This window comes from Bison bison, unplaced genomic scaffold (genome assembly GCF_000754665.1).
Source record: "Bison bison bison isolate TAMUID 2011002044 unplaced genomic scaffold, Bison_UMD1.0 scf7180017864489, whole genome shotgun sequence".
NCBI lineage: Eukaryota > Metazoa > Chordata > Mammalia > Artiodactyla > Bovidae > Bison > Bison bison.
In genome coordinates this window covers 8512668-8540214 of record NW_011495048.1, presented here as the reverse complement: position 1 = coordinate 8540214, position 27547 = coordinate 8512668, and the positions used below count along the sequence as shown (strand labels likewise).

The following is a 27547-nucleotide window of genomic DNA, read 5'->3' as shown; positions in this document are numbered from 1 at the left end:
TTGAGTATAGACTCTGCAATCAGACAGATCTAACCTGAATCATGGCTCCAATAACTATATGACTTTGGGCAAAGATTAACCTTACAAAGCCCAAGTCACCCTTCTCTGTCATTTGAAGATAACAGTACTGACTTCGCAGAATTAATATGAGCACTAAATGAAACAGTCAAGGAAAACACTTGGCAAAATGTGTGGTACCTAATCAGCATGATTTTTTCAGCTATTTTTTTAAACTATTCTTAGTAGTATTATTGACCATCAATGTTTAAAGTTGTCAGAGGAACAAAAAGGAGATCATTAACAGTAAGAATTATGGAAGGCTTTAAGAATTCTGCTAATCCTTAAAGGAAGAGTTGAACAGGGTACTAGGCAGAGATGCAGAGTAATATTAAATACTTAATCAAGAAGAGATTTGAATAAATAGGCATTTTTATAGGACAGCAAAGTGAACCAACCCAGCAGAAGAGACAAGAAACATTTCTCAGGAAAAAAGTGAAGTTTTTTTTTTTGTTTTTTTTTTTTTAAGAAAAAATAAAAGAATCTCAATTAATAGTATTTGAGTCATTCAACACAGATTTATCATCAAGGGAAAAAATTTAAAGTACAAGTTAAATTACAGTATCTTAAACAATACTATATAAAAACACTTTTACCAAACAGTAATTAACACATTTTCTAAAGTCTGCCAAGAAAAAAAAAAATCTGAAATAACCAATAGATATTAAATAAACATTCATGTACACTGGAAGAAAAGAGGGAAAGGGGTAAAAATACAAACTAAAAACTGGAAGTATTTTTATACAACTAAGAAATTACACATATGAGAAAAATAAGATAAAGATGGTATTTAAGAAGGATGTACAAATAATATTTCCTTATGTATACGCATATAATCTTATAACTGTTCTTACCTGTTACCTATATTCAATAAACTTGAAATGAGAAAAATCATTTCAAAAATAATTCTAAATTAATGAAATGGCAGATTTCCTTGATTTACAGAAATCCATATTTTCTAGACAACTTATTGAGAATCATCTAGTCAAGGCTATGGTTTTTCCAGTGGTCATATATGGATGTGAGAGTTGGACTGTGAAGAAAGCTGAGCACTGAAGAATTGATGCTTTTGCACTGTGGTGTTGGAGAAGGCTCTTGAGAATCCCTTGAACTGCAAGGAGGTCCAACCAGTCCATCCTAAAGGAGATCAGTCCTGGGTGTTCATTGGAAGGACTGATGCTGAAGCTCAAACTCCAATACTTTGGCCACCTCATGTGAAGAGTTGACTCAATGGAAAAGACCCTGATGCTCGGAGGGATTGGGGGCAGGAAGAGAAGGGGACGACAGAGGATGAGATGGCTGGATGGCATCACCAACTCGATGGACTTGAGTTTGGGTAAACTCCAGGAGTTGGTGATGGACAGGGAGGCCTGACGTGCTGCGATTCATGGGGTCGCAAAGAGTCGGACCCGACTAAGCATCTGAACTGAACTACTGAGAATCTATTTATCAATCCTAATTTAGTAGAATTAATGTATTTTAATTATGGTGAACTTTTTTAATTATATTTTTTGCAAAATGAACTATACGCCATTTTCTCTTATTATCAATAGTAAACTCCTACTGCTCTACTGGAAATACAGGACATATTATTAACCATTAAAAGTAAGCTATTGGGAATTCCCTGGCAGTTCCATGGTTAGAAGTTGGCACTTTCACTGCCGGGGTCTGGGTTCAACCCATCGTGCAGGAGCTAAGATTCCGCAAGCCTTGTGTTGCTTAATATTGGACTTAATAATAAACTTAATATTATAAATAATACTAACTTAATATTATAAATAGTATTAACTAAATAATAAACTTAATATTGGACTTGATAATAAACTATTAAGTCCAATACTATGTCCTTGACATTTATCAAATATTTCCTGGTAAAATTAAAATAAGACAAACCAATTCATTTAATAACTCAGAAAACTTCAGTAAGCTCATTACACACAAACATAGCAGGCTCTAAAGTCAGGCTGCTTTATGGGTCTGAGATTTATAAATTTAAATCTCAATTCTAAGCCCCATTAATAAGCTGCATATGTTGAGAAAACTACTTAATCTTCCTATGCCTAAATTTCTTCCTCTAGAAATAATGAGAACAGTTAAGTAACTGTGCCTTCCCTCATAAAGTCACTGTAAGGATTAAATGGCAAAACACACATCATAGTATCTAAGCTAATACACAGTAAGTGCTGGATACATAGAAATTATCATTAAGATAATCATCATTATGTGTTTCTATAATATATAATGTTTAAATATTTAGGAAATCCCAAGACAAAATTTTTTATATTCTGTCCCAAGACAGAATATTTTTTAAAAAAAAGGTACACAGAGGAAATTTTAGCTACAACAAACAGTAAACACAGCCTCAAGTGAAAGTGACGTGAAAGTCACTCAGTTGTGTCTGACTCTGTACGGCCCCATGCACTGTAGCCTACCAGGCTCGTCTGTCCACGGAATTCTCCAGGTAAGAATACTGGAGTGGGTAGCCATCCCCTTCTCCAGGGGATCTTCCCAACCCAGGGATCGAACTCATAACTTCTGTATTGCAGGCAGATTCTTTATCATCTGAGCCACTAGGGAAGCCCACTCCTATCCAAATAAATCCTTACACTAAAGGCTTATTTGCCTCGGTTCCATTCATTCAGTACATCATGCCCAGTTCTAAACAATAAAATTACAAAGCATGCTAAATCACCAAAAGCACAATTAGAAGAGACAAAGCAAGCAGTAGAACCAGGCTCAGAAAGGGCAGAAATGTTGGAATTATCAGACGAGGAATTTGAAACAATTACAACGAATATGCTAAGGTGTCTAATGGAAAAAGCAGCAACATACAACAACAGATGTGTAATAAAGCAGAAAGATGGAAGTTCTAAGAATCAAAATGAAACACTAGACATCAAAATACTGTAACAGAGATGAAGAATGGTTTTGACGGGCTCATCAGTAGATTGGACACAGTCAAGGGAACAATCAGTGAACTTGAAGAAATGTCAGTAGAGACTTCAAAAACTAAAATGGAAATAGAAAAAAAAAAAAGCACAAGAAAGAACAAAATATCCAAGAACTGTGGGTCAATTACAAAGGGTATAATGGAAAAGAAAAAGATAAACAGAAGGAATATTTGATGCAGTATGACAGAGAATTTCACAAAATACCAAGATAGATACCAAGCCAGATCCAGAAGCTCAGAGAACACCAACCAAAATGATATTTCAAAGTCTACATTTAAGCATATCATATTTCCACTGCAGATAATCAAAGACAAAGTTTTAAAGAAAGCCAGAGGAAAAAACACTTTTCTATAGAGGAAGGATAAGGATTACATTGAACTTCTTTTCAGAAATCATGCAAGCAAGAGAGTGGAATAAAGTCAAGTGTTGAGTGTGTATGGTGGGGTGGAATACAACCTAGAATTCTGTATCTAATCAAATTATCCTTTAAAAGTGAAGGAGAAATAAAGACTCTCAGACTAACAAAAGCCGAGTGCATCCATCACCAGTAGATATCTCTTCAAAAGAAATGGTTAAAAAGTCCTCAGAGAGAAGGAAAATTATATAAGTCAAAAGCCAGAAACCCATATCTACATAAAGAAAGGAGAAGAGGATATATATACACATACACACACATACATAATTATGGCTGATTAGAATTGTTGTACAGCAGAAACGAACACAACATTGTAAAGCAATTGTCCTCCAATTAAAACAAAAATTTTTAAGAAATAAAAAAGGAAAAGCATCAGAGAAAGAAAAATGAAGGCGAAGTAAAATTTTTCATTTTTCTTAATAATTCTTAATTGATCTAGCATAGAACAGTTTATTCAAAATAATAATACCAATGATGCATTTGATGATTAGAGCCTATAGATAAGTGAAATGAATGATAGCAACATTAGAAGGATAGGAGGGAGGAACTAGGAATATTCTGTTAAAAGATACTTGTAATATCAGTGAAATAGTGTAGTGTTATTTGAAAGAGGACCTGGATTAGTTGTAAATGTATACTGCATCCTCAAGGGCAATGGCTAAAAAAAATTTTTTTTAAATAGAACTGAGGACTTTCCTGGTGGTGCAGTGGATAAGAATCCGCCTGCCAATGCAAGGGACACACTTTTGATCGGTGGTCTGTGTAGATTCCACACAATGCAGAGCAACTAAGCCCATGAACCACATCTAGTGAAGCCCAAGCACTAGAGCCTGTGATCTGCAACAAGAGAAGCCACCTCAATGAGAAGTCCGAGCACAGCAATGAAGAGTAGCCCGGGCTGGCCACTAGAGAAAGCCTGCATGCAACAACAAATATCCAGTGCAACCAAAAATAAATAAAAATTAAGTAAAATCATTTTTAAAAAGAAATAAAATGTATATGCTAGGAGAGGACAAATAGTAGAATCATATAAAATGGTCAGTTACAACTGAAGAAGGAAAAGAAGCAAACAAACAGAGGCAGAAAAAGAGTGGAAGACAAAATGGAAACAAAGAATAGAGCAAAGACTAGAAAACAGTAACAAATATGCTAAGTCACTTCAGTCGTGTCTGACTCTGTGCGACCCCATAGACGGCAGCCCACCAGGTTCCCCTGTCCCTGGGATTCTCCAGGCAAGTACACTGGAGTGGCTTGCCATTTCCTTCTCCAATGCATGAAAGTGAAAAGTGAAAGTGAAGTCACTCAGTCGTGTCCGACTCTTAGCGACTCCATGGATTGCAGCCTAACAGGCTCCTCCATCCATGGGATTTTCCAAGCAAGAGTACTGGAGTGGGGTGCCACTGCCTTCTCCGAGTAACAAATATGGTAGACATTAATCCAACTGTATCAGTAATCATTTTCACATGGTTTAAATAAACTAATTAAACAGCCTTTTAGAATGGATGAAAAAATGATACAACTAAACTAGAGTCTACTACATAAATATTTAAAATAAACCAACTTTTAATATAAAGACACACACAGATTAAAAGTGAAGGAATGGAAAAGATATGCCACTAACACTAATCAAAAAAAGCTGGACTAGCTATAGTAATTTCAGACAAAGCAGACTTTACAGCAAGGAATATTAAGAGATAAAGATGGACATTACATAATGATAAAGAGGTCAGTTCTCTAAGAAGACATAACATTCCCTACTTCATATGAGCCTAACAGCAGAGCATCAAAATACATGAGACAAAAACCGATAGAATTGGAAAGAGAACTAGATGAATTTACTATTGTAGCTAAAGACTTCCATACTCCTCTATCAGGAATTAAAAGACCCAGCTGGCAAAAAATCCAGTAAGGACATAGTTGAATTGAAGAGCACCATCTATAGAGTACTTCATCCAACCAGAGCAGAAACACACATTCTTCTCAAGCTCACATGTAACATTCACCAAGATGGAACAAATTCTGGGCCATAAAATACATCTTAACAAAGTTTTTAAAATTTAAATTACACAAAGTATGCTCTCTTACACAATGGAATGGAATTAGAAATCAACAACAGATAGCTAGAAATACTGGGAGATCAAATAATGAACTTCTAAACAACACATGGGTCAAAGGAGTCTCGAGAAATTCTAAAATGCTGAACAAATGAAAATGAAAATACAGCTTAGCAAAAATTGCGGGAACCAGAAAGACAGTGCTTAAAAGGAAAAAACTCAAGAAATTTTCAAAAATCTACATAAATGGAGAAATACCTTGTACATAGATAAAAAGATGCAATATTGTCAAGTTATCGGTTCTTCCTTACTTGATCTATAGGTTTAATGCAATCCCAAGCAGAATATATATCTCTATGTGTGTGTATATAACTGAATCACTGTTATATCACCTGAAACTAACATAATATTATAAATCAACTATACCACAATTAAAAAAAAAAAAAGTGAAGACTACTCATTGAATGAGAGAAAATATTTGCAAATTACATATCTGACAAGTGTCTAATATCTAAAATATATACTCCTACATTACACTGCTAAAACGATAAAAAAAAATACAATTAAAAATGGGCAAAGGATCAGAAGACACATTTTTCCAAACATATATATGTAAATAGCCAATAAATACATGAAAAGATATGGCAAAACATCAGTTAAAGTTACCACATGATTTACGAGTTCCATTTCTAGGCATAAACTCTGGACAAAACTGTTCATATCAACATTACAAATAATAGCCCAAAAGTGTAAAAACCCAATGCCCACTTAGAATAAATAAAATGCAGTATATTCATACAATAGAATATGATTCAGTAATGCCATGTATTGATACACATTACACATGGGTGAATCCTGAAATCATTATGTTAACTGAAAGAAAGACCATAAAGTATGATTCTATTTACATAAATGTCTGGAGCAGGCCAATTAGGAGGAACAGAAAGTAGAGTAATGGCTGCTGAGTGCAGGGATAGGGCCGTAGCAGGTGTAAGAGGAAGAGGGGAGGGGATGAATTCCAGAGGAATAGGGAGTGATTGCTACTGAGTACGGGTTTCTTCTGGAAGTGATGAAAGGGTTCTAAAATTAGATTGTGATGATGGCTGTACAACTCTAGGAATACACTAAAACCATTGAATTGAGTACTTCAAAAGGGTGAATTGTACAATATGTGAATTATCTCTCAATAAATCTGTTTTTAAAAAGAAGAAGAAAGCCAGAAAAATGAAACTAGCTACTTTCAGGGGTTGGGTGGAACAAGGGGAAAAGGACAAGGCAGTGGGAACAGAATAGATGGGATGAGGGAGAGATATACTGTTTTAAAAACAGGTCTTACTTGGGGAAACACATTTAAATTCCCTTAATTAATACATTAATTAATTAAGAATGGGGGAAGCTTTTCTAAAGTGGGGATGCAAATAAAAACAAATACACCTGTGTTTTGAATTAAAAACATAATCACACTGAACACTAAAAATAGTGGGTAAAAGTCTGATTAGGAATAGGATATTTATGCAGTCTCAAAGTATCTTCCTACAAAGAAAAAACAGTAACTTTATAATGGAGAAACTTGGCAGACAACTCTTCAAGCAAGTGATCAAAGTTAACATCACCAATAATGGGACCTGTAACATCTTGTGACTTTTTAAAAGTTCTTATTTGAGGAACCACTTAAAAATTTCATTAATTAGGGGCTTCTCTCATGGTCCAATGGTTAAGAATCCGCTTTGTGATGCAAGTGACACCGATTCAATCCCTTTTCCGGGAAGATCCCACATACTTCAGAGCGACTAAGCCTGTTTGTCACAGTTACTGAGCTCACGTACTGCAACTACTGAAGCCAGAGTTCCTAGAGCCGGTGCTTCACAAGGGAAGCCACCACAGTGAGAAGCCCTTACACTGCAACTAGAGAGTAATCCCCTGATCATCGCAACTAGAGAAAGTCTGACTGCAGCAATGAAGACCCATCACAGCCAATAAATAAATCTTTTTTTTTAAATCTCATTAATTAATCAGCTATTAACTTTAATAAGGATAGAGGGATTTTCTAAAGTGAAATACAAATAAAAACAGATGAACTTATTTGCGTCTCAAACTAAAATATAATCATGTGTGTGTGTGCGTGCTAAGTCGCTTCAGTCGTGCCCGACTCTTTTTTGACCTTATGGACCACAGTCCTCTAGGTTCCTCTGTCCATGGGCTTCTCTAGGCAAGAATACTGGAGTGGGTTGCTATGCCCCCCTCCAGGGGATCTTCCTGACCCAGGGATCAAACCCAAGTCTCTTACATCTCCTGCATTAGCAGGTCGGTTTTTTACCACTGCTGCTGCTGCTCCTTCTAAGTCGCTTCAGTTGTGTCTGACTCTGTGCGACCCCTTAGACGGCAGCCCACCAGGCTCCCCCGTCCCTGGGATTCTCCAGGCAGAATACTGGAGTGGGTTGCCATTTCCTTCTCCAATGCATGAAAGTGAAAAGTGAAAGTGAAGTCGCTCAGTTGTGTCTGACTCTTAGCGACCCCATGGACTGCAGCCTACCAGGCTCCTCCGTCCATGGGATTTTCCAGGCAAGAGTACTGGAGTCGGGTGCCATTGCCTTCTCCGTTTAGGAAGCCCCAAATGTAACCACACTGAATGCTAAAACTAAAAATTAGATAAAGAACAGAATATTTATACACACAATCACACGCTGATATGATGCAGTGAGTACACAGCATAACTTTGGTACTCTTGCCAAATATTCATAGTCTGAACCTCATCATGGGAAACAACAGACGAAACCAAATTTAGCAAAATCTTCAAAAGTATCAAGATCATGAAAAACAAAAAACTAAAGAATGCTATCAGATTAGAGGAAAGTAAAGAGATATGACAACTAAATGTAATGTACAGACCTTAAAAATTCTTCTTTCGCTGTAACAGAATTATGGAGATAACTGGAGAAAATTGAATTAGGTCCATAAATTAAGTAATAGTATTTTATCAATGTTTAATTTCCTGATTTGGTAAACTGAACCTTGGCTAGGCAAGAAAATATTCTTGTTTTTAAGAAACACACACTTCAGCACTTATAAGTAAAGGGCTATCAAGGTTAATGTTAAGGAGAATAAATGACATAGAGAGCAAGAGAGAATGATAAAGCACTATATAAAATGTTGCCATCTGGGGAATATGGGTGAAAGGCTTTTAGGAATTAATTCTTTGCACTATTTTTGCAACTTTACTGTTATTCTGAAATTGTTTAAAAATAAAGATTTCTTTAAAAAATAAAAAAAGCTCCAACAATATACCCCCTACCAGAACCTTAGTACCAAAGGCAGTTATAATATCAAAAGGTTATTTTATAAATATCTACAAGTCAAAACTGATATAAATAGTAAACAACAGAAAAGGTCAACTTTGTTCTACAAAAGAACTCCAAATAATAAAAGAAAAATAAGGGAAATAGAAAATCATCATTAGAACACTAAATAAGTACCATAGGCAAAACCGACTAATGAACTGAAAATTAGTGACTGAAATTTTAAAGAGAAACAGGATATTTACATAACCTCAAAGTAGCTCTCTTCTAAACTTTATTAATTTTGGGGTGATTTTAACATATGTCCTCAAAGTTTTTGACACCCCTCCTTCCAAGAACTAGAACTTAACTCTCCAGCCCATGTGTATGCTGGACTCCGTGACTGGTAGCTAGTAAACAGAGTACGGAGAGTATGGAGTACTGAGTCTGGAGAACGGAGAGGGGCAGTAACAACCGTAGAGAAATCTGGCTGACCCCACCTTAACCAAGTCATCAAGGGGAACATCAGCAGTCATAAGCCATGCTGACATCTATCATGTGCTCTCTGATATGATGTGATGAGGGCACTTCGCCTTGGTCACATCTTCCCCAAATCCATAGCCCCAGTCTAATCATTAGAGAAACATCAAACTCAACTTGAGAAACATTCTACAAAATCAGCAGCACTCATCAAAATCATCAAGGAAAGCTTGGTAGACTGTCAAAGACTGGAGAAGACTAAGGGCATGCGACAACAAAATGCAGTGTGGTAACCTAGAGTGTGCCCTCAAACAGAAAATGCTGTCAGCGGAAAAACCAGTGAAGTCCAAATGACTGCAGTTTGGCCTATTAGTACTATACTAATGTTAATCTCTTAGTTTTGATAAATGGCCGTGGTAAGTTTATTTACCCTATTTTCACTCAAAGGAATCTGAGTTAAAAAGTATACAAGTACTCTCTATATTATCTCTGAAACTCTTCTGTAAACCTAAAATAATTTCAACAAAAAGTGTAAAAATGAAGTAACCAATTTTTAAAAGATTATTTTGCAAATTAGAGTACACTTCAAATTAAAGCTGAACCATTAAACTCAATTTCTAAACCCACTTATTCCATGAATAAACTCAATTTCAATTAAGTTAGTTTGTGATAAGAGTGTATTACTACTTGCTCTTTGCATTTAATGATTTTTGGAGGGGAATAGCAAAGAATGGAAGTAACATTTGAGGGAAACTATTTGCATTTGGTAAACAAGCTTGTAGAAGCTTAAGGGAAATAACTGGAAAAGACTAGTAAAACAGAATGAAGATAAATTTAAAAGATTAAAGTTATCATACTAACAGTATCCTAGAAACAAAAGGGGAAATCTAGAAGATTCCTTTTAGAAGGATAACAACAGCAACAATACAAACGACCAAAAGGGGCAAGGAAAGGGTTAAGGACTATCACAAGAGTTAAGGGCCATCTACCTATACTAGAGGTTCCCAAGTTTTCTGGGTTTACAAGGTCCTTACTGTATTAGTAATGTTTTCACAGGCCAAAAGAAATACCTAACCATTCTGCTTAAACAGTCAAGTCCAAACAGCTTAAGAAGGATACATGTCCTAACAACTTGTGTTGAGCACAGCAAACAACATTAGAATCAGGTTGGACACTACCTTCTTCCTGTTTCACATACATTTTCCCATGGTACTTGCTTTTTGTCACAACAAAACTCAAAAACTCAGCTTTGTAAAAATATGGTAACACTGAAAGGAATATATAAATCTAATTTCCAAAATGAACTACCTCAAGCTTGTACTTTGTGTGGTTTCCAACAGCTGTTGCTGTATTTCCCTCAACATTCTTAAGCATCTCTTGGCAATACCCGTTAGTTCTCTGCTGTGCTTTCAAGGCTCCTCAATGCACAGTTTGAGAACCATGCACCCTGGTAAAAGATGATAAAGGATGTTACCAAGACAGTGGCAATAGAAAAACTGAAGTGAGAATTAAGGAATACTACAGAGGGAAAACAAAGAAAATGGCAGCACTCTAGGTACGGCACCTCCAAGTATAACAGTTCGAGTACTTCAGAAGCATCAAACTTTTCTTCAACAGAAAAAAAATCATTCTGGGACTTCCCTGGTGGTCCAGTGGCTAAGACTCCAAGATCCCAATGCAGAGGGCCCAAACTTCTATCCCACATGCCTCAACTAGAGATCCCATATGCTACAACTAAGACCCAGTGTGTGTTGTGTTAGTTGCTCAGTTGTGTCCTACTCTTTGCGACTCCATGGACTGTAGTCCACCAGGCTCTTCTGTCCATGGGATTTCCCAGGCTAGAATACTGGACTGGGTTGCCATTTCCTTCTCCAAAGACCCAGTACAGTCAAATAAATAAATAAATATATCCTACCTTTAGCTATCCCCAGCAGTCCTTGTTTCTAAGGAAGAGAACAAACTATGCAGTCTTTTTTTTTTAATGAATCAATGAACTTGTTCAAATGTTTATATTAATCTGCCAGCTTTGTATGTGGCACAGCTAAAGTACATTGCTCTCATTATTAACACACACATGCACATATTATAAAACCGCTGAATCAAAGGATCAGATCAGTCGCTCAGTCGTGTCCGACTCTTCTCGACCCCATGAATCGCAGCACGCCAGGCCTCCCTGTCCATCACCAACTCCCAGAGTTCACTGAGACTCACGTCCATCGAGTTAGTGATGCCATCCAGCCATCTCATCTTCTGTCATCCCCTACTCCTCCTGCCCCCAATCCCTCCCAGCATCAGAGTCTTTTCCAATGAGTCAACTCTTCGCATGAGGTGGCCAAAGTACTGGAGTTTCAAAGGAAAAAAGTCCAATTCAAATTTTCAACTTAATAACTTCTGGAGTACCAGTAAGAACTGCCACCTAACATCTGCCAAATACCTGAGGAAAAATCAAATGCAGCATTTCTAAAACCTGACTTGTTGATCTTAGGCAATTGAGGAACTTCTAAAATGACAGACTTGCCAGCACTCTTCCAGACCTACAGAATTAGAGGACTGTCAGGACCAGTGGTCATGTATGGATGTGAGAGGTGGACTGTGAAGAAAGCTAAGCACCAAAGAATTGATGCTTTTGAACTCTGGTGTTGGAGAAGACTCTTGAGAGTCCCTTGGACTGCAAGGAGACCCAACCAGTCCATCCTAAAGGAGATCAGTCCTGGGTGTTCATTGGAAGGACTGATCCTAAAGCTGAAACTCCAATACTTTGGCCACCTCATGCAAAGAGTTGACTCATTGGAAAAGACCCTGATGCTGTGAGGGATTGGGGGCAGAAGGAAAAGGGACGACAGAGGATGAGATGGCTGGATGGCATCACCAACCTGATGGACATGAGTTTGAGTGAACTCCGGGAGTTGGTGATGGACAGGGAGGCCTGGCGTGCTGCAATTCATGGGGTCGCAAAGAATCAGACACGACTGAGCAACTGAACTGAACTGAAGACCACAGAAATCTCTGTATTTACAGAGTGCGCTTACTCCTTGGAAGGAAAGTTATGACCAACCTAGACAGCATATTCAAAAGCAGAGACATTACTTTGCCAACAAAGGTCCGTCTAGTCAAGGCTATGGTTTTTCCTGTGGTCATGTATGGATGTGAGAGTTGGACTGTGAAGAAGGCTGAGCGCTGAAGAATTGATGCTTTTGAACTGTGGTGTTGGAGAAGACTCTTTAGAGTCCCTTGGACTGCAAGGAGATCCAAACAGTCCATTCTGAAGGAGATCAGCCCTGGGATTTCTTTGGAAGGAATGATGCTAGAGCTGAAACTCCCGTTCTTTGGCCACCTCATACGAAGAGTTGACTCATTAGAAAAGACTCTGATGCTGGGAGGGATTGGGGGCAAGAGAAGGGGACGACAGAGGATGAGATGGCTGGATGGCATAGTGACTCGATGGACGTAAGTCTGGGTGAACTCCGGGAGATGGTGATGGACAGGGAGGCCTGGCGTGCTGCAATTCATGGGGTCGCAAAGAGTCAGACACGACTGAGCGACTGATTTGATCTGATCTGATCTGATCCAGCAATTCTGAAATCAGTCAGTTTTGAGAGGAAATGGCTAAAACAGTCCTGTCCAACAAAACTTTTTTTGATGATGGAAATTTTCCATATTTGCACTATCCAGTATAGTAGCCCCTAGCCACATGTGGCCAGTGAGCACTTGAACTGTGGCTAATGTGACCGAGGAGTTGAATTTTTAATTTAAATTTAGATGGAAGTAGCCACAGGGGGGTTAGCAGCTTCTGAACGGCAGGGCGTAGAACTTGATTATTTCTCTTAAATATTCATTCTTCTAAATTTTCTGAGGTTCATCCTTGATTTCAACTAGATTAGAAAACAAGGCTGCTCAGCCATACTCTCTTAAAGGGTCTTACAAAGGATCCTTATAAACATTATCCAATTTAATAGTCTGAGACTTTCTATTGTAGTTTGAGACTTAATTCAATATCATACCGTTTTTTCATAATAAAATTTCTGCTTTAAGTTCTAAGAAACATCTTCACTGGATCATAGAGAAAGCAAGGAAATTTAAAAAAAAAAAATCTACTTCTGCTTCACTGACTATGCAAAACTATGGAAAATTCTTAAAGAAATGGGAATACCAGACCACTTTATCTGTGTCCTGAGAAACCTGTATGCAGGTCAAGAAGCAACAATTAGAACCTTACATAGAACAGCTGACTGGTTCAAAATTGGGAAAGTAGTATGTCAAAGTTGTATATTGCCACCCTGTTTATTCAACTTATATGCAGAATTCTGGGCTGGACGAACCACAAGCTGGAATCAAGATTGCTGGGAGAAATACCAACAATCTCAGATATGCAGATGATACTACTCTAAGGGCAGAAAGTGAAAGGGAACTAAACAGCTTCTTGATGAGGGTGAAAGAGGACAATGAAAAGTTGGCTTGAATCTCAACATTCAAAAAGGAAGATTATGGCATCTGGTCCCATACTTCATGGCATATAGTTGGGAAAAATTAGAAGCAATGATAGATTTTCTTGGGGCTCCAAAATCACTGCAAATGGTAACTGCAGCCATGAAATTAAAAGACACTTGCTCCTTGGAAGGAAAGCTAGGACAAACCTAGACAGCATACTAAAAAGCAGAGACGACATTTTGCTGACACAGGTCTGTATGGTCAAAGCCATGGTTTTTTTTTGTAGACATGTATGGATATGAGCGCTGGACCATAAAGGCTGAGCAAGGAAGAATTGATGCTTCTGAACTGTGGTGTTGGAGAAGACTCGTGAGAGTCCCTTGGACTGCAAGGAGATTAAGCCAGTCAATCCTAAAGGAAATCAACCCTGAATATTCACTGGAAGGACTGATGCTGAAGCTCAAACTCCAATATTTTGGCCACCTGATACAAAGAGCCAACTCATTGGAAAAGACCCCAATGCTGGGAAAGACTGAAGGCAAAAGGAGAAGAGAGCAGCACAGGGTGAGATGGTTAGACAGCATCACCGACTCAATGGGCGTGAATGTGAGCAAACTCTGGGAGACAGTGAAGGATAAGGAAGCCTGGTACTGCAGTCCATGGGGTTGCAAAGAGTTGGATACAATGTAGTGACTGAACAACAACAAAAACAAAAGTCTCTGCAAATGATTTTGAGTATCTTCTTTAGCCAGAATCAATACTCAATGAGCCAATGTGCTTCCCTTTTTGCCACGGCTGACAGTAAACTCAGAACCAAGTCCAGGGTCCAGTGGTAACTCATCCTAAGTAACATGCACTCTCTGCTCCTCTAAGACTATCTCTGTTCTAACTATAACCCTAAATTACTCAACAAACTCTTTTGGATATTGTCAAGAGTATCCATTTTTAAGTGATAAAACTCTTTGTATTAAAGTCAACCTTTCTTTGTTGTTGTTATTGAGGCAATAAAGCCAATTTTTAGAAGTGTTTTTCAAGAAGCATTTCAATAATAACACCACCAGGATTAATAACATCAGGAAACTTTTTAATAGATCAAAGTTACCAAAGAAATTTTTTAGGTGTCTATTATCAAGGCTGCCTAAAAATATCACTATAAGAGTGAAAAATAAGACACACATGTATGGCATTCTGCAGTAATTTTACTGTCCCCATTTCACAAACTCAGTTCCACTCCTTTTAAAAAATAAGCAGAATATGAACATCTCTACTGAACATTCAGTTAAAAATGCTTGTACATCTTTTCCTTTAGCACACTGGACTATTTTTACAACATGCAGTGAACTACTTCAGTGACTCTTTTGTTGAAATTTTCCACAAAATTAGAACACACTGATGCACCAATAGCACATTTCTAGAAATGCCTAATTTTAAGTTCCCTGAGCATCCAATTACAAAACTAGTGTGAAACTAAACTAAATCATAAGTGCAGAATATCTTCACATAATCCCTTAAAATTCATTTTAAAAACATACTACCAAAAGACACAATTTATTTCATGGGGTCATGATGGTAGAGAAAAAAAAATTTTTAAGAAAATTGTCATAAAGAAATATATTGTGAATAGTCACTATCATGGACAGACAGATAGACACACACACACAGACACATATGCTGGCAAGTTAATTCTACTCTGAAAGAACTAAGATCCCTTAGCCATGTTCTTTAGCCAAAAATCACTTACTTTAAGTGATTATCAAAAAAAAATAAAAATAAAACTATATGAACCCATTTTGCTCCAGAAGCAAAAATACGTAGTTCCTTTCCCCTAAAAGCCAAATACTGTCAGCACGTAGTTCATTTCAGCACAGTGCTTCTGCTATCATGCCCCTTGGTTTACACCTCTCAGGTCACTCTAGCTTCTGTGCTAGTTCATCTTCCTCAAACACTCTTAAATCTTCAAGTCATACTTTCAGTCTTCTTCTCGATTACCCTACTCGTTTTCTCTAGATGGTTCTTTTCACCATGTATTGCTTAAATAATTGGATAAAGATAATAGGCAACATATACTGAGTGCTTTGGAGAAGGAAATGGCAATCCACTCCAGCACTCTTGCCTGGAAAATCCCATGGACGGAGGAACCTGATAGGCTACAGTCCATGGGGTCACAAAGAGTCGGACTTCACTCAAGTGAGCAACTTCATTTTCTTTCTTTCTTTACAGTATGTCAGGCACTGTTCTAACCACTTTACAAGTATTATCTCATTTAATCATCAAAACAACTCTATGCTGGAAGCACTGTTACTACCATGTTACAGATGAGTTACTAAGAGATTAGTAATTTGTCCAAGTAATTTGTCCAGCACAGCCAGAAAACACATGTTTTTTATCCAAACACAGATCTGAATGCTCCTCAAAGCTATTCTAAAGTTTCTTCCATAGGGCTGGAGAGCAGGCACAATTGGCTCTCCTCTACTGCTTATGCAGTCAAGACTATAGTAAGATTAAATTAATAGTTTGGAGGTTGGGCAGAGAGAAAATGAAAAGGTACTAAACTCTAGATTCCACAAACATTAGCTGTAACTAATGATTAGGATTAACTCCAATGATCTAGAGCAGAAGTTAATATGCTTTCTTAAAGGACCAGATAATAAATACTTCCAACTGCAGTGAACCAGTCTATGTAACAACTACTCAACTCTGCCATTTGGTATGACAGCAGCCATAGAAAATAAACAAATGGACATGGCCATATTCTAATAAAACTTTATTTACAGAAGAGGCAACTTGGATGAGGCCAAAGTAGCCAATGACTTAGAGGCATACGAGTCTGGTGTAAAGACAACTGTGATATAAGCACTAAAATATCCAACTATGGCATAAAGACAATCCACTATTTTCCTTAAACCATCACAACTGAGTTTTGTACAACTGAACTTCACATAAAATAAGCATTTAAAATCTCAATAAAATACTACACATAACGATTCCAATTTAAAAAAAAAAAAAATTAGTCCATGAAACACTAAAATAAAATTACTAACAAAGTAACAATTCAACTTATTCTCTATTAAAATTACATCTGGGTTTCCCAGGTTGCTCAGTAGTAAAGAATCCACTTGCCAATGCAGGAGAAGCGGGTTTTAATTCCTGGGTTGAGAAGATCCCCTGGAGAAGGGAATGGCAACCCACTGCAGCATTCTAGCCTGGAGAATCCCGTGGACAAGGAACCTGGAGGGGCTACAGTCCATGGGGTCTCAAAAGAGTCAAACACAACTTAGTGACTAAACAAAACAAAAACTAAACTAAACAAAAAACTTAGTGACTAAACAAAACAACTTAGTGACTAAACAAAATTACATCTACCTCTGACAATTAATCAAGTGGAAAAGAAGACTTATTTTGTTTCAAAGAATAAGGTTTAAAATTCACATAAACTGGTCATAGAAAGTTTCAAAAAGTAAAACTTTTTGCTCCACCCCTTCCCTCATTCACTAAGATTTCAGCACTTGACGCCCTGTCTTAACCATTTCTCTTCCAATTATTCTCAGCGTTTCAGCAATTTCAAGAGCCACATAGATAATCTGTCCCTTAACCTTTAAATTCCCTAATTGCCCTCTTCACTGCTAAAATTCTTTTCCTCCATTCCATCTCAACTATCAACTGCTGTGGTCACCCTAACAGCTACAAGTCTTTAAAGAGGAATGAAAGCCCCCCAAGGTATTGATACAAAAAGAAGATGACCTATTTTACTTAAATTTATTTTAAAGAAAGAAAGAGAAATTAAAGTATATTCATATTTAACATACAAAGTGTATTAATTAAAAACACACTTAAGTTGTGTGCTTATTTTTTTTAACTAATACGCAAAGGAGACCACCACCTACGTATTGTCATTACTACTAACCACATCCTCCAAAATCAAGCATCTCACTCTCCTACCTCCCAGTTTTCCAGCTCATTCACTCTGATATCCCAATCCCAACAACTATTGAACCTTTGTAACATCTCACAGTTCTTATCCTCTTCACTTTTCTACTGACCAACCTATCTCTTATGTCCTTATTTTCCTCCTCTTCTATCCTATACTTGATGGTTCATCACTATAACCACTCCTCATGCATTCACTCCCAATTTCCTTGCCCTTCTTTTCCTCTGTTATATATTCCTGATATAACCCATCCCTGGTTAAATCCAAGTCTGCCTATTCCATGCCTGCACCCAAGTACTGGACATAACGTAACTGAATTAAAATATGCAAACTTGCTGGTGCATTCACTTTAAATTAAATTAATGACCACAATGTTAAGAACATCCTCAGCACTACCCAGTAATCCTTCAACATTTCCCTACTCAATTCATTCTTGTTTTAACAATTTCAGACCTCCTCTTCTGTTAATCCTTCAATAACTTTGTTACCTCCCCCTTGGATGATGACCCCTAATATTATTTCCCTAAGAAAACAGAAGCCAACAGAACATCTACATCCTCCCCCACCAAATCTACCAACCTAAATGCTTCCCTCCTTGTAACAATGAATTGTCCCTGATTCTATTTAAGTTCAGGGCTTCTCTGTAGCTCAGACTATAAAGGATCTGCCTGCAATGCAGGAGACCCCGGTTCAATCCCTGGGTCGGGAAGATCCCCTGGAGATGGAAATGGCAACCCTCTTGAGTATTCTTGCCTGGAGAATTCCATGGACAGAGGAGCCTGGCAGGCTACAGTCCATGGGGTCACAAAGAGTCAGACACGATTGAGCAACTGACACACACACTACTTAAGTTCAGCCTTTCCATTTGTGTGCTGGATCCTGTTCCTTTCTCTCTTTCTCCTGAAGTTACTTCCTCTTCCAGCACGTCATCAGTTTTTCCTTCTTTACCAACCATTTCCATCAGCACTAAAACATGCTGCAACATCTTCCATGTGAAAGGTACACCCTGACCTCTTGTCCCTCTCCAGGTACTCCAGTTCTCCATTTTATAGCAAAATTTTCCAACAAAATTATCTATACTGACTCTGTATTCACCTCCTTTCCTCTAACTCAATTTAATTATGCTTTCATCCCCATCATTCCACCCAAAGTGAAGTGAAAGTTGCTCAGTTGTGTCCAATTCTTTGCAACCCCATGGATTAGACAGTCCATGGAATTCTCCAGGCCAGGATATTGGAGTAGGTAGCCTTTCCCTTCTCCAGGGGATCTTCCCAACCCAGGGATCAAACCCAGGTCTCACGCATTGCAAGTGGATTCTTTACCAGCTGAACCACAAGGGAAGCCCAAGAATACTGGAATGGGTAGCCTATCCCTTCTCTACTGGATCTTCCCGACCCAGGAATCAAACTGGGGTCTCCTGCATTGCAGGCGGATTCTTCACCAACTGAGCTACCAGGGAAGACCCAAACCGCTCCTCAATGTCATCAACTCTTTCCAACCTGCAAATCCAGTGGTAATCTTGCTCTCAAAAGTATTTGACACAGTGAACCACTCTTCTCCTGATACATTTTGCACTTCATTCCTTGGAAAGCACACACTCCTAATTTCTCTCCTACATCACTACTGATTGTTTTCAGTCACCTTTGCTGGTTCTTCCTCTTCCTCCCCTCCTCTATCTGTTGAAATGTCCCAAGGCTCAGACCTCAGTTCTCTTAATCTCTATGAGCACCACAGAAAATTGCCTATAGCCCTTTAGTTATAAATTCTATCTGTAAACTATGAGACGCTGACCTCTTCTCTCCCCTGAGCTCAAGATTCTTAAATTAACTGCCTAATTAAAATCTCCAGCTGGATGTCCCAAGCTTTAAGAAAGCAAAACCAATTCTTGATTTCTCCTTCACAACAAACTTTCTCCTCCCGGGTGTTCCCCATTCCTGTAATTAGTATTACATTAACCTGGTTGCTCAGGCCAAAACCCTAGTCATTAACGATCTCTCATTTTACATATCTAATCCATCATTAACTCCTGTCAACTACACCTTCAAGAAATCTATTTCTAGTCACATGGGTTTATACTGTTGTCAAAACTTATTGCACTATATACTTTAAATGGATGCATCTTATTTATGTAAAAGTGTAGTTATACCTCAATAAAGCGTGGTAGGAGCATGTGTATGTGTTACCAACATACAGCCAGTCATTTCTCACCACCTCCACCACGACCTCTGCTACTTGGACTACTTACAATAGCATCTTAGCTTCTATTTTTACTCAGAACAGTTCACATTTCACAAAGTATCCAGAATAATCTTTTAAAAATGTAAATCATATACTTTCCCGCTCAAACCTCTCCAATGGCTTCCTATCACACTAAAAATCCAAAAGCCTTACCATGACCTCAACACCATACGTGACCTAACCCCTACCTACTCAAACCTCACCTGTTACCATTTTACACCTTGTTCTACTGTGCTGCAGACACACCGACCTTCCAGATACTCTTAAAACACACCAAGCTTATTTTCAATTATTATTATTTTTTAATGTATTTCAAAAGTATGTTCTTTATATCAAGGCAGATGTTCCTCTAATTCATCCCATTAAAGCAATAGAGAAAAGCTTGCTTAAGTCACCTGAAGAAGTGGATTTGAATAAGTACTTATTAATGTAACTTGGCCTTCATAAACTCAAGTTAATAGTCACAGTGTATGTAGCATTCTAATGTCCAACTGGAAAACTAACTTGGGATCAGTTACAGAGGGCCTGGAACATCAGATTAAGGAGTTCATATTTTATCCAACAGGCTAGCGTCACACGCTTAAGCTCTGGAAAAAGCTACTTTTTCACTTTTCAAATCCTGAGGTTGCAGCTGTGCAAAAACTTGTGGAATAATAGAGAAAATGAGGGGTTACTTTCAGGCATATAAACCCCTTTTTGTACCTCTAGAATTCTGAACCATGTGACTGTGTCACCTATCTTAAAAATAAATTATAATTAAAACTACATTTAAAAATAAGAAAAAGGAATTCTTACATGACAGAAGAACCAGAAACCAATATATGTATGCCTTTTGGGGAAAAGTTTATGGTACTTTAAATACTTTTTAAAAACTCACATAGAAGAAATATAAAAAAGATAAAATATGTTCACATATGTAGACGATACAGAGATATACACAGAAAATATAATACATGCTCATAATAGTTCTCACCATGTATTACGGAGCTCCCATCGGAACTGAGTTCTGTAAACTAAATGATCATACCCACAACTTGCCAACTTTCAAGCAGTTTCCTCAAACAGCTGAAGAGCCATTGAGAGCTCATACAAGACTGCTCTCAGAAATCTAAAGACCTGCAGGTGATATTTTTTAAAAAGAAGAATAGGAGAAGAAACAAACCAAGAGAGGAAAGACAGCTAGTCTCTTTGTCACAGAGTCATCTCTAGTGGCCAGTCTCACCACTTGCCAACAGCTACATCAGTTAAATGAGATTAATAATTAAATGACTTGGGGACAACAATAAGAGAAGGGGAATATAAACACTTAACATCTTCAAATTTACTGGAGCCTCTACCTGGTTATGGAGTGATGAGGAATAGGACTTAACAGTCTAGTATCCTCTCAGATGAATAAAAGTCTTTCTGGTTTTTGTTCCTGACATAACTTCTAGAGCCACATCAAGAAAGAATTATAAGTTAGACACTGTTGAGCTAAGGAAACATACTATGTTAGGCAAATGCAAAATACTGTAAGACAGCAACAAAGAAAAGTGTAAGAAAGCAGAAACCCCAAACCCCTTAAATAGAATCCATCCTTTGATCAAGGGTAAAACGCTGTGAGTTTGCTCATGGCCTAGATCTTAAAGATGGCTTCCTGAAACCCCTACCTTCATCCTGTTACCTGTCACGCCCAGGTTCATAACCTACAGCCATAACAAGAGAACATGGAAAACATTTCTCCTCTCCTTAATCACAGAAATAACACGTTCTTCCTAGGAAAACATATCCTGATTTCCATTAACCTCTTCCATCAACACACTATGCCCTTCTTGAATCCTGAAGTTTCATCTTCATTCCCTTGAGTTTCAAATTCATGCAGAAATCATTATACTTTATCCTGAAGTCATGAATGGGCACTTAGGCTGAAAACATTATTTTAAAATACTGTTTATTAAACCTTAATATGCATGGTATAAAAAAGTGAAAGTTGCTCAATCATGTCCGACTCTTTGCAACTAGAGAGTCCATGGAATTCTCCAGGTCAGAATACTGGAGTGGTAGCCTTTTCCTTCTCCAGGGGATCTTCCCAACCCAGGGATCAAACCCAGGTCTCCCACATTGCAGGCGGATTCTTTACCAGCTGAACCACAAGGGAAGCCCAAGAATACTGGAGTGGATAGCCTATCCCTTCTCCAGGGGATCTTCCCAACCCAAGAATCAAATCGGGGTCTCCTGCATTGCAGGCAGATTCTTTACCAACTGAGGTATCAGGGAAGCCCTGTGGATCTCAATAAAATGCAGATCCTGATTCAGTAAGTCTAGGGCAGGGCCTGAAGGAAGCAGTTCTAACAGATTCATTCCCAGGCTTTGCAAATTCTCCTGTTTCTCAGAAAACACTTGGAGTAGCAAAGTTCTAAAAGGTATGGCACATGTATACATAGTTTACTTACAAAGGCACAATCCTAATGGAACACTGGCTGTTCTTTCTATAATTTATTCCTTCTTCTCTAATGTATATTAGATCTATTTTCTTATCCTCTCAACACCTACAATTTATCTTCAAAGCCTCTTTCCCTTTACTCAATTGGCATCTATAAATTTCCTTCCTCTCCTTTTATTTTTCCATACCCTCAAAACAATACCTAAAATGTATATGTAACTGAAAAAATGTATGTTCTTACTATGTGTACAAGTCTATTTTTATTATTATGTCCTTTAAATAGATTCTAAGTCAGCATACATATTCAGTCATTTAAAAATTCTTGCAAGCATGAGGCATGAAAAATTCTTTCAAAATGAGGCATGAAAAATAAAAAAAGAGAGCTACAGAATTTAAGCATAAAAATTTGGCCTAACCTGTATTTATCACAAGGACCTTATGCAAAGTAAAGCAAAAAGAATATTAACTAAAACTTATTACAACAAATTTTTATATAATGAAAAGATTTTAAAGCTCTATTTAAGGATCCACTTATAAAATTCCAGTACATCAAACAAATATATTATTCTTTGGGCACTGTCACCTTGTTAACTTTAAACTCTATTTTTAAATGAGATGGGGGGAAATGCAAAATATTTAGAACTACACATCTAAAAATTCTACAATATCCAAATGCTTCTTGTGTTAAGGCCAGATCTTATCATAAAGATCTAATTTAATAGGTATACCATAATGTCCAACCCTAAAAGTAATTGAGCCATCTATTCATCAATAACGGAGAAGGCAATGGCACCCCACTCCAGTACTCTTTCCTGGAAAATCCCATGGATGGAGGAGCCTGGTAGGCTGAAGACCATGGGGTCGCTAAGGGTCGGACATGACTGAGCGACTTCCCTTTCACTTTTCACTTTCATGCACTGGAGAAGGAAATGGCAACCCACTCCAGTGTTCTTGCCTGGAGAATCCCAGGTACGGGGGAGCCTGGTGGGCTGCCGTCTATGGGGTCACACAGAGTCGGACATGACTGAAGTGACTTAGCAGCAGCATTCATCAATAAATTCATCAATAATCAAGTTAAATTTCATTCTTGGCTTTTACCTTGCGACACATTAACAGTAACATACATATTTCTCAAGGAAAAATAAAATCCAGGAATGATGCAAACTATGGGGAAGAAACTCATGTTGTGAATAAAGAATCACCTGATATGTTCTATTTTCCTTAAGAAAAGAGATTCCAATTTAACCATCTTATAGTTGATGCCCCCAGTATAAGACCAAGTTGAGAAAGACTTGTAATCAGGAACTTCCTCATGTATTCCCTAGCTGAGTTAGTAGTACACTAGTCCTCCAAGCCAGAAACTTGGGTGTCAACCCAGACCTTTCCCTCTCCCTCACCCTCATCCTTTTCAGACCCATACTGAAATGACCACTAAGTATTCTCCATTTTGTGTCCTAAGTGTCCCTCTACTCTATTCTCCCCACTTTCTCTGCCACTGCCTTAGTCTAAGCCTCTTCTCTCACCTTACCTATTGCAATAGCTACCCTACTGTCACAGCCTCCAGTTACCCTTTCCACTATGATCCTTACTTCACACTGTCATCCGAATCATTTTCCAGAATGAAAATCTAAAGTCAGGATTCCCTGGTGACTCAGACGGTAAAGAATCCACCTGCAACGCAGAGACCCAGGTTCGACCCCTGGGTTGGGAATACCCTCTGGAGAAGGGACCAGCTACCCACTCCAGTATTCTTGCCTGGAGAATTCCATGGACAGAGGAGCCTGGCGGGCTACACTCCATTGGTTCGCAAAGAGATGGACAGGACCGAGTGACTAACACTTTGACTTTTCTTCAAACCTAAAGTCTCTTCTGCTCAAAAGCTTTTAGTATCTCTCCATCACCCACAGAATAAAGTCCAAGGCATGTACAACAGCACTTCACCACTGCCTGCCTCTAAAACATCATAGCCCACTGCATTCCTCCCACTTTAAGGCCCATCATAATCCAATTACACTGCATGAACTTCCGGCATACCACTCACCTCCACACTTTTGCATAAGCAGTTGCTTCATCTAGAATATCCTTCATTTCTTCCTCTTTAGCCTCCTGGCCAATTATTATGAACCTTTCAAAACTCAGCTCAGCTCCCAGAAAGTCATCCCATACCCTACCCTACCCTTAAAGAGTTATTTCCTTCTCTGCTAACTTTGTAAGTAAAAACGGCATTTGTTGAGCATTTACTATGTGCCTGACATTGTTCCAAGCATTTTACATGTCCTAACTCATTTAATCTTCACTTAATCACTTCACTGTGAAGTGATATCATTATCACCTTTCTCAATATGAAAATTATCTCAGAGGAGTAAATAACCTGTCCCCAAGATTATCTAACTGTTAGGGGATGGAGATAGATAAAGATCCCTACATCATACATATTTATATTATTGCACCTATCACAGAGACTTCCTTTACATGACCTGTCATTGCCCTAGACTCCTTGAGGGTGGGGATTATTTCATATTCAACTCTAAAGCTACAGAGCCTGGTATAAAGTAGGTAATCGGTACATGCACTTCTTGAGTTGTACATAAAATAACATTCTAACAAGTTTAAGAGAAAAGCATTCGGAAACTAGTTTCCAAATAAATATTCAGATATGCTTTAAGAGTTCTAGAGTACAACAAGTTGTTTTTCATCTTATAAAAAGAGATTAATACAGACATGCAATTACAGTCTGTGTGAACAATGAAATGGACTTATTTTTGCAGTAATACTGCTTAATCACTACAATAAACAAAACCCAAAGTACCATTTTCTTAAGATTAACTTTTTTCCTCTAATAAGAACAGTAGTAGTTCAACTGCTAGGTCGTGTCCGACTCTTGCAACCCCATGGACTATAGCCTGCCAGGCTTCTCTGTCCACGGGATTCTCCAGGCAAGAATACTGGAGTGGGTTGCCATTTCCTTCTCGAGGGGATCTTTCTGACCCAGGGATCAAACCCAGGTCTCCTGCATTGTAGGCAGATTCTTTACCAGCTGAGCTACAAGGGAAGCCCAATAAGAATTCTTCTTGCTCATCATTCAGGGCAGTGAAAAGAAAGCCCTAAATTTACTTTGCCCAAGTGAAAGCAAAAAATCATAGACCAGCACTACTAATTGCTTCCTTAAGTCTGGCCAAGAAATGTATCTCATGAGGCAATTAAAATAAAATACAGCTGCCTGACTAAGCATATAACAAAAGAATTTCTAAGGTTGTATGGACTGGCATTCTATTAATCAGATAATGAAAAATTCTTTATTTTAAGCAAAAGGAAAAAAAAAAAACAGATCAGCACCACCCTACAAGAATAGATTTCTGTATTAAAACTCTATTGAAACATAGACATATGTGTTAATCAAAACACATGCATATGTTTCCAATATTTCAGTAGCCATTTTTACATCTCCTTAAAATTATAAAAATCAAAGTTATCCTAACACTAATGATGCAAGACCTCAAGACCAAGTCTGCTGTACTTAGTGTGCTCTCATAGTGACAGTCCTCTGAGCCACACTGAAGTGCAGTAATTAAAACCCACAGGAATGGTACCAGGAGCAACAGTGCACACCACAGTACTTGTGAGAGTCATCTGCACCCCGCCCAGCTTTCACACACTTGTGCGCTGCAGAAAGGTAAATCTGCTGTCAGAAGCAGCAGAGTTTAGGCCACAGCACAGCAAACTCTACACCCAGGCACTCTTACCATTTCTTGGTACATTCAACCATCAGTTCCTGGTAGGAGGCCACAAACTGGAACTTGGATGCATGTTTTCCCACACGCTGTAGTCTCTTCCAAACTGAAGCCATGATGATCAGTCAAAACAGTGGAGCAGTTCTGGGTTAGCAACACAGCAGCTTTAACAAAGCAGAAGGTCCAAAGCAAAGGAGCTTTGCATGTATGTCTGTACTTTACAAAACTCAACTACAACTTGAAATGATGTTTGGGGTCCATAAAGTCTTCTCCCTGTTTCACAGGGTAAATTCCGTCCTAGATGAATGGCCCAGTCAAGAAGAGGATGACACACGTGACAGGATGAGTGAGAGGAGGTTCCCTCATGGAGACATCACCATTCCACCTCGGGGGCTATGTGATACGTATTCTGGAGGACTGAAAAGCAAAACAAAGAAAAAATATGAGAAGAGAAGCCTAAGAAGTGACTAACCACCCACGTCAGATAACACTGCAACAGACAACCCCAGTTCTCCAGCATGTTTTTCAAACAATGAAACAAAACACTAACCTCAAAAGCCAGTAACGTCAAGGATGCAAGACACCAAGGAAGAAATTACAACTCACACCACAGACGTGGAGCAACACGTCAGGTAATCGGCATCAACAACTGCGAGGCGAAAGCCGGGGCCCTACCTCCTTCTCCTAGGATCACAGAAGGGCGAGCAGAGCGGGAAAGTCTAGAGATGCTGCTTAATATCCAAAGCCAGTCAGAGGAAGGAGTGGAGTATTTTAAAATAAACTTTATTTTTCAGGTGATAATTAATAGCTCTGAGTCCTAAAATAAGTGCGTGGAGCAAATTAAGGAGCGGGGAAGAATGCTGCTGCTGAGTCGGAGGGGGAAACGGATGGGAAAAGAGGAGTGGAGGGAAATCTCAAGACAGAGAGAGGGCAGTGTCCCGGCTCCAGGCCACTTGGGCTCTCATTCACCTTCGCTGCCAACCGGAGGGAAATGGAAACTCCTGCCTGGGCGTGAAGCAATGACCAAAGGGGCAAGTGCATGGTGCGGGGTGCGGTGCCTCCCTCCCCCATCCTCAGGGAATAGTCCGCCGGAGCCTCCTCTCCTCCCGCACACAGCCCAGACCCCTGCCCCCAGCGGAGGCAGGCGGTGGCTCGCCCGCAGTCCCTGTCACCCAGGCGATGCCAGAAGACCCCAGCCCGGTACCCGAGCCCCGGCCCCGCAGCACGTCCACTCCCGCCCCTCCTCACACCTCTAATCCCGCTGTCGGGCTGAGTCTGGCCCGGTTCCCTCCTCAGCGCCGCTCCTCCGTCGCCGCCGCAGCAGAAGCCGCCGCCGCCGCCACCGAGTCCTCCATCCCCGCCGGAGCCACATGGAACAGCCGAGCCAGCCGCGGCGCTCCCGGGAGCCGGGGTCTGCAGCCCCTCAGGCGGACAGCGCGCCTCACGCCGCCCCTCCCGGACGCAGTAGCCCCGCGACCGTCCCCCACCCTACAAAACCCTGCCAGAGCCGCCGCTCAGCGCCCAGCACCCCCTCCCCCGCCTTTCTCCTCCGCCACCATCATCATTAC

General features: G+C 39.1%; 1 protein-coding gene across 14 annotated transcripts in view; it reads right to left on the bottom strand.

Moving 5' to 3' along the window:
* The window catches only part of EHBP1 (EH domain binding protein 1), a 570368-nt gene that overhangs the window by 330046 nt on the left and 212775 nt on the right, over positions 1-27547 (bottom strand). For 13 of the 14 annotated variants that reach the window (XM_010863286.1, XM_010863288.1, XM_010863290.1 and 10 more), the window contains one exon: positions 25992-26396. In XM_010863286.1, coding sequence (XP_010861588.1) covers positions 25992-26095 — 104 coding nt within the window. In that variant the 5' untranslated portion in view covers positions 26096-26396. Of the gene's footprint in view, positions 1-25991; positions 26397-27229; positions 27527-27547 lie in introns of those variants that run through there. The other variant, XM_010863287.1, reaches the window with a different exon arrangement.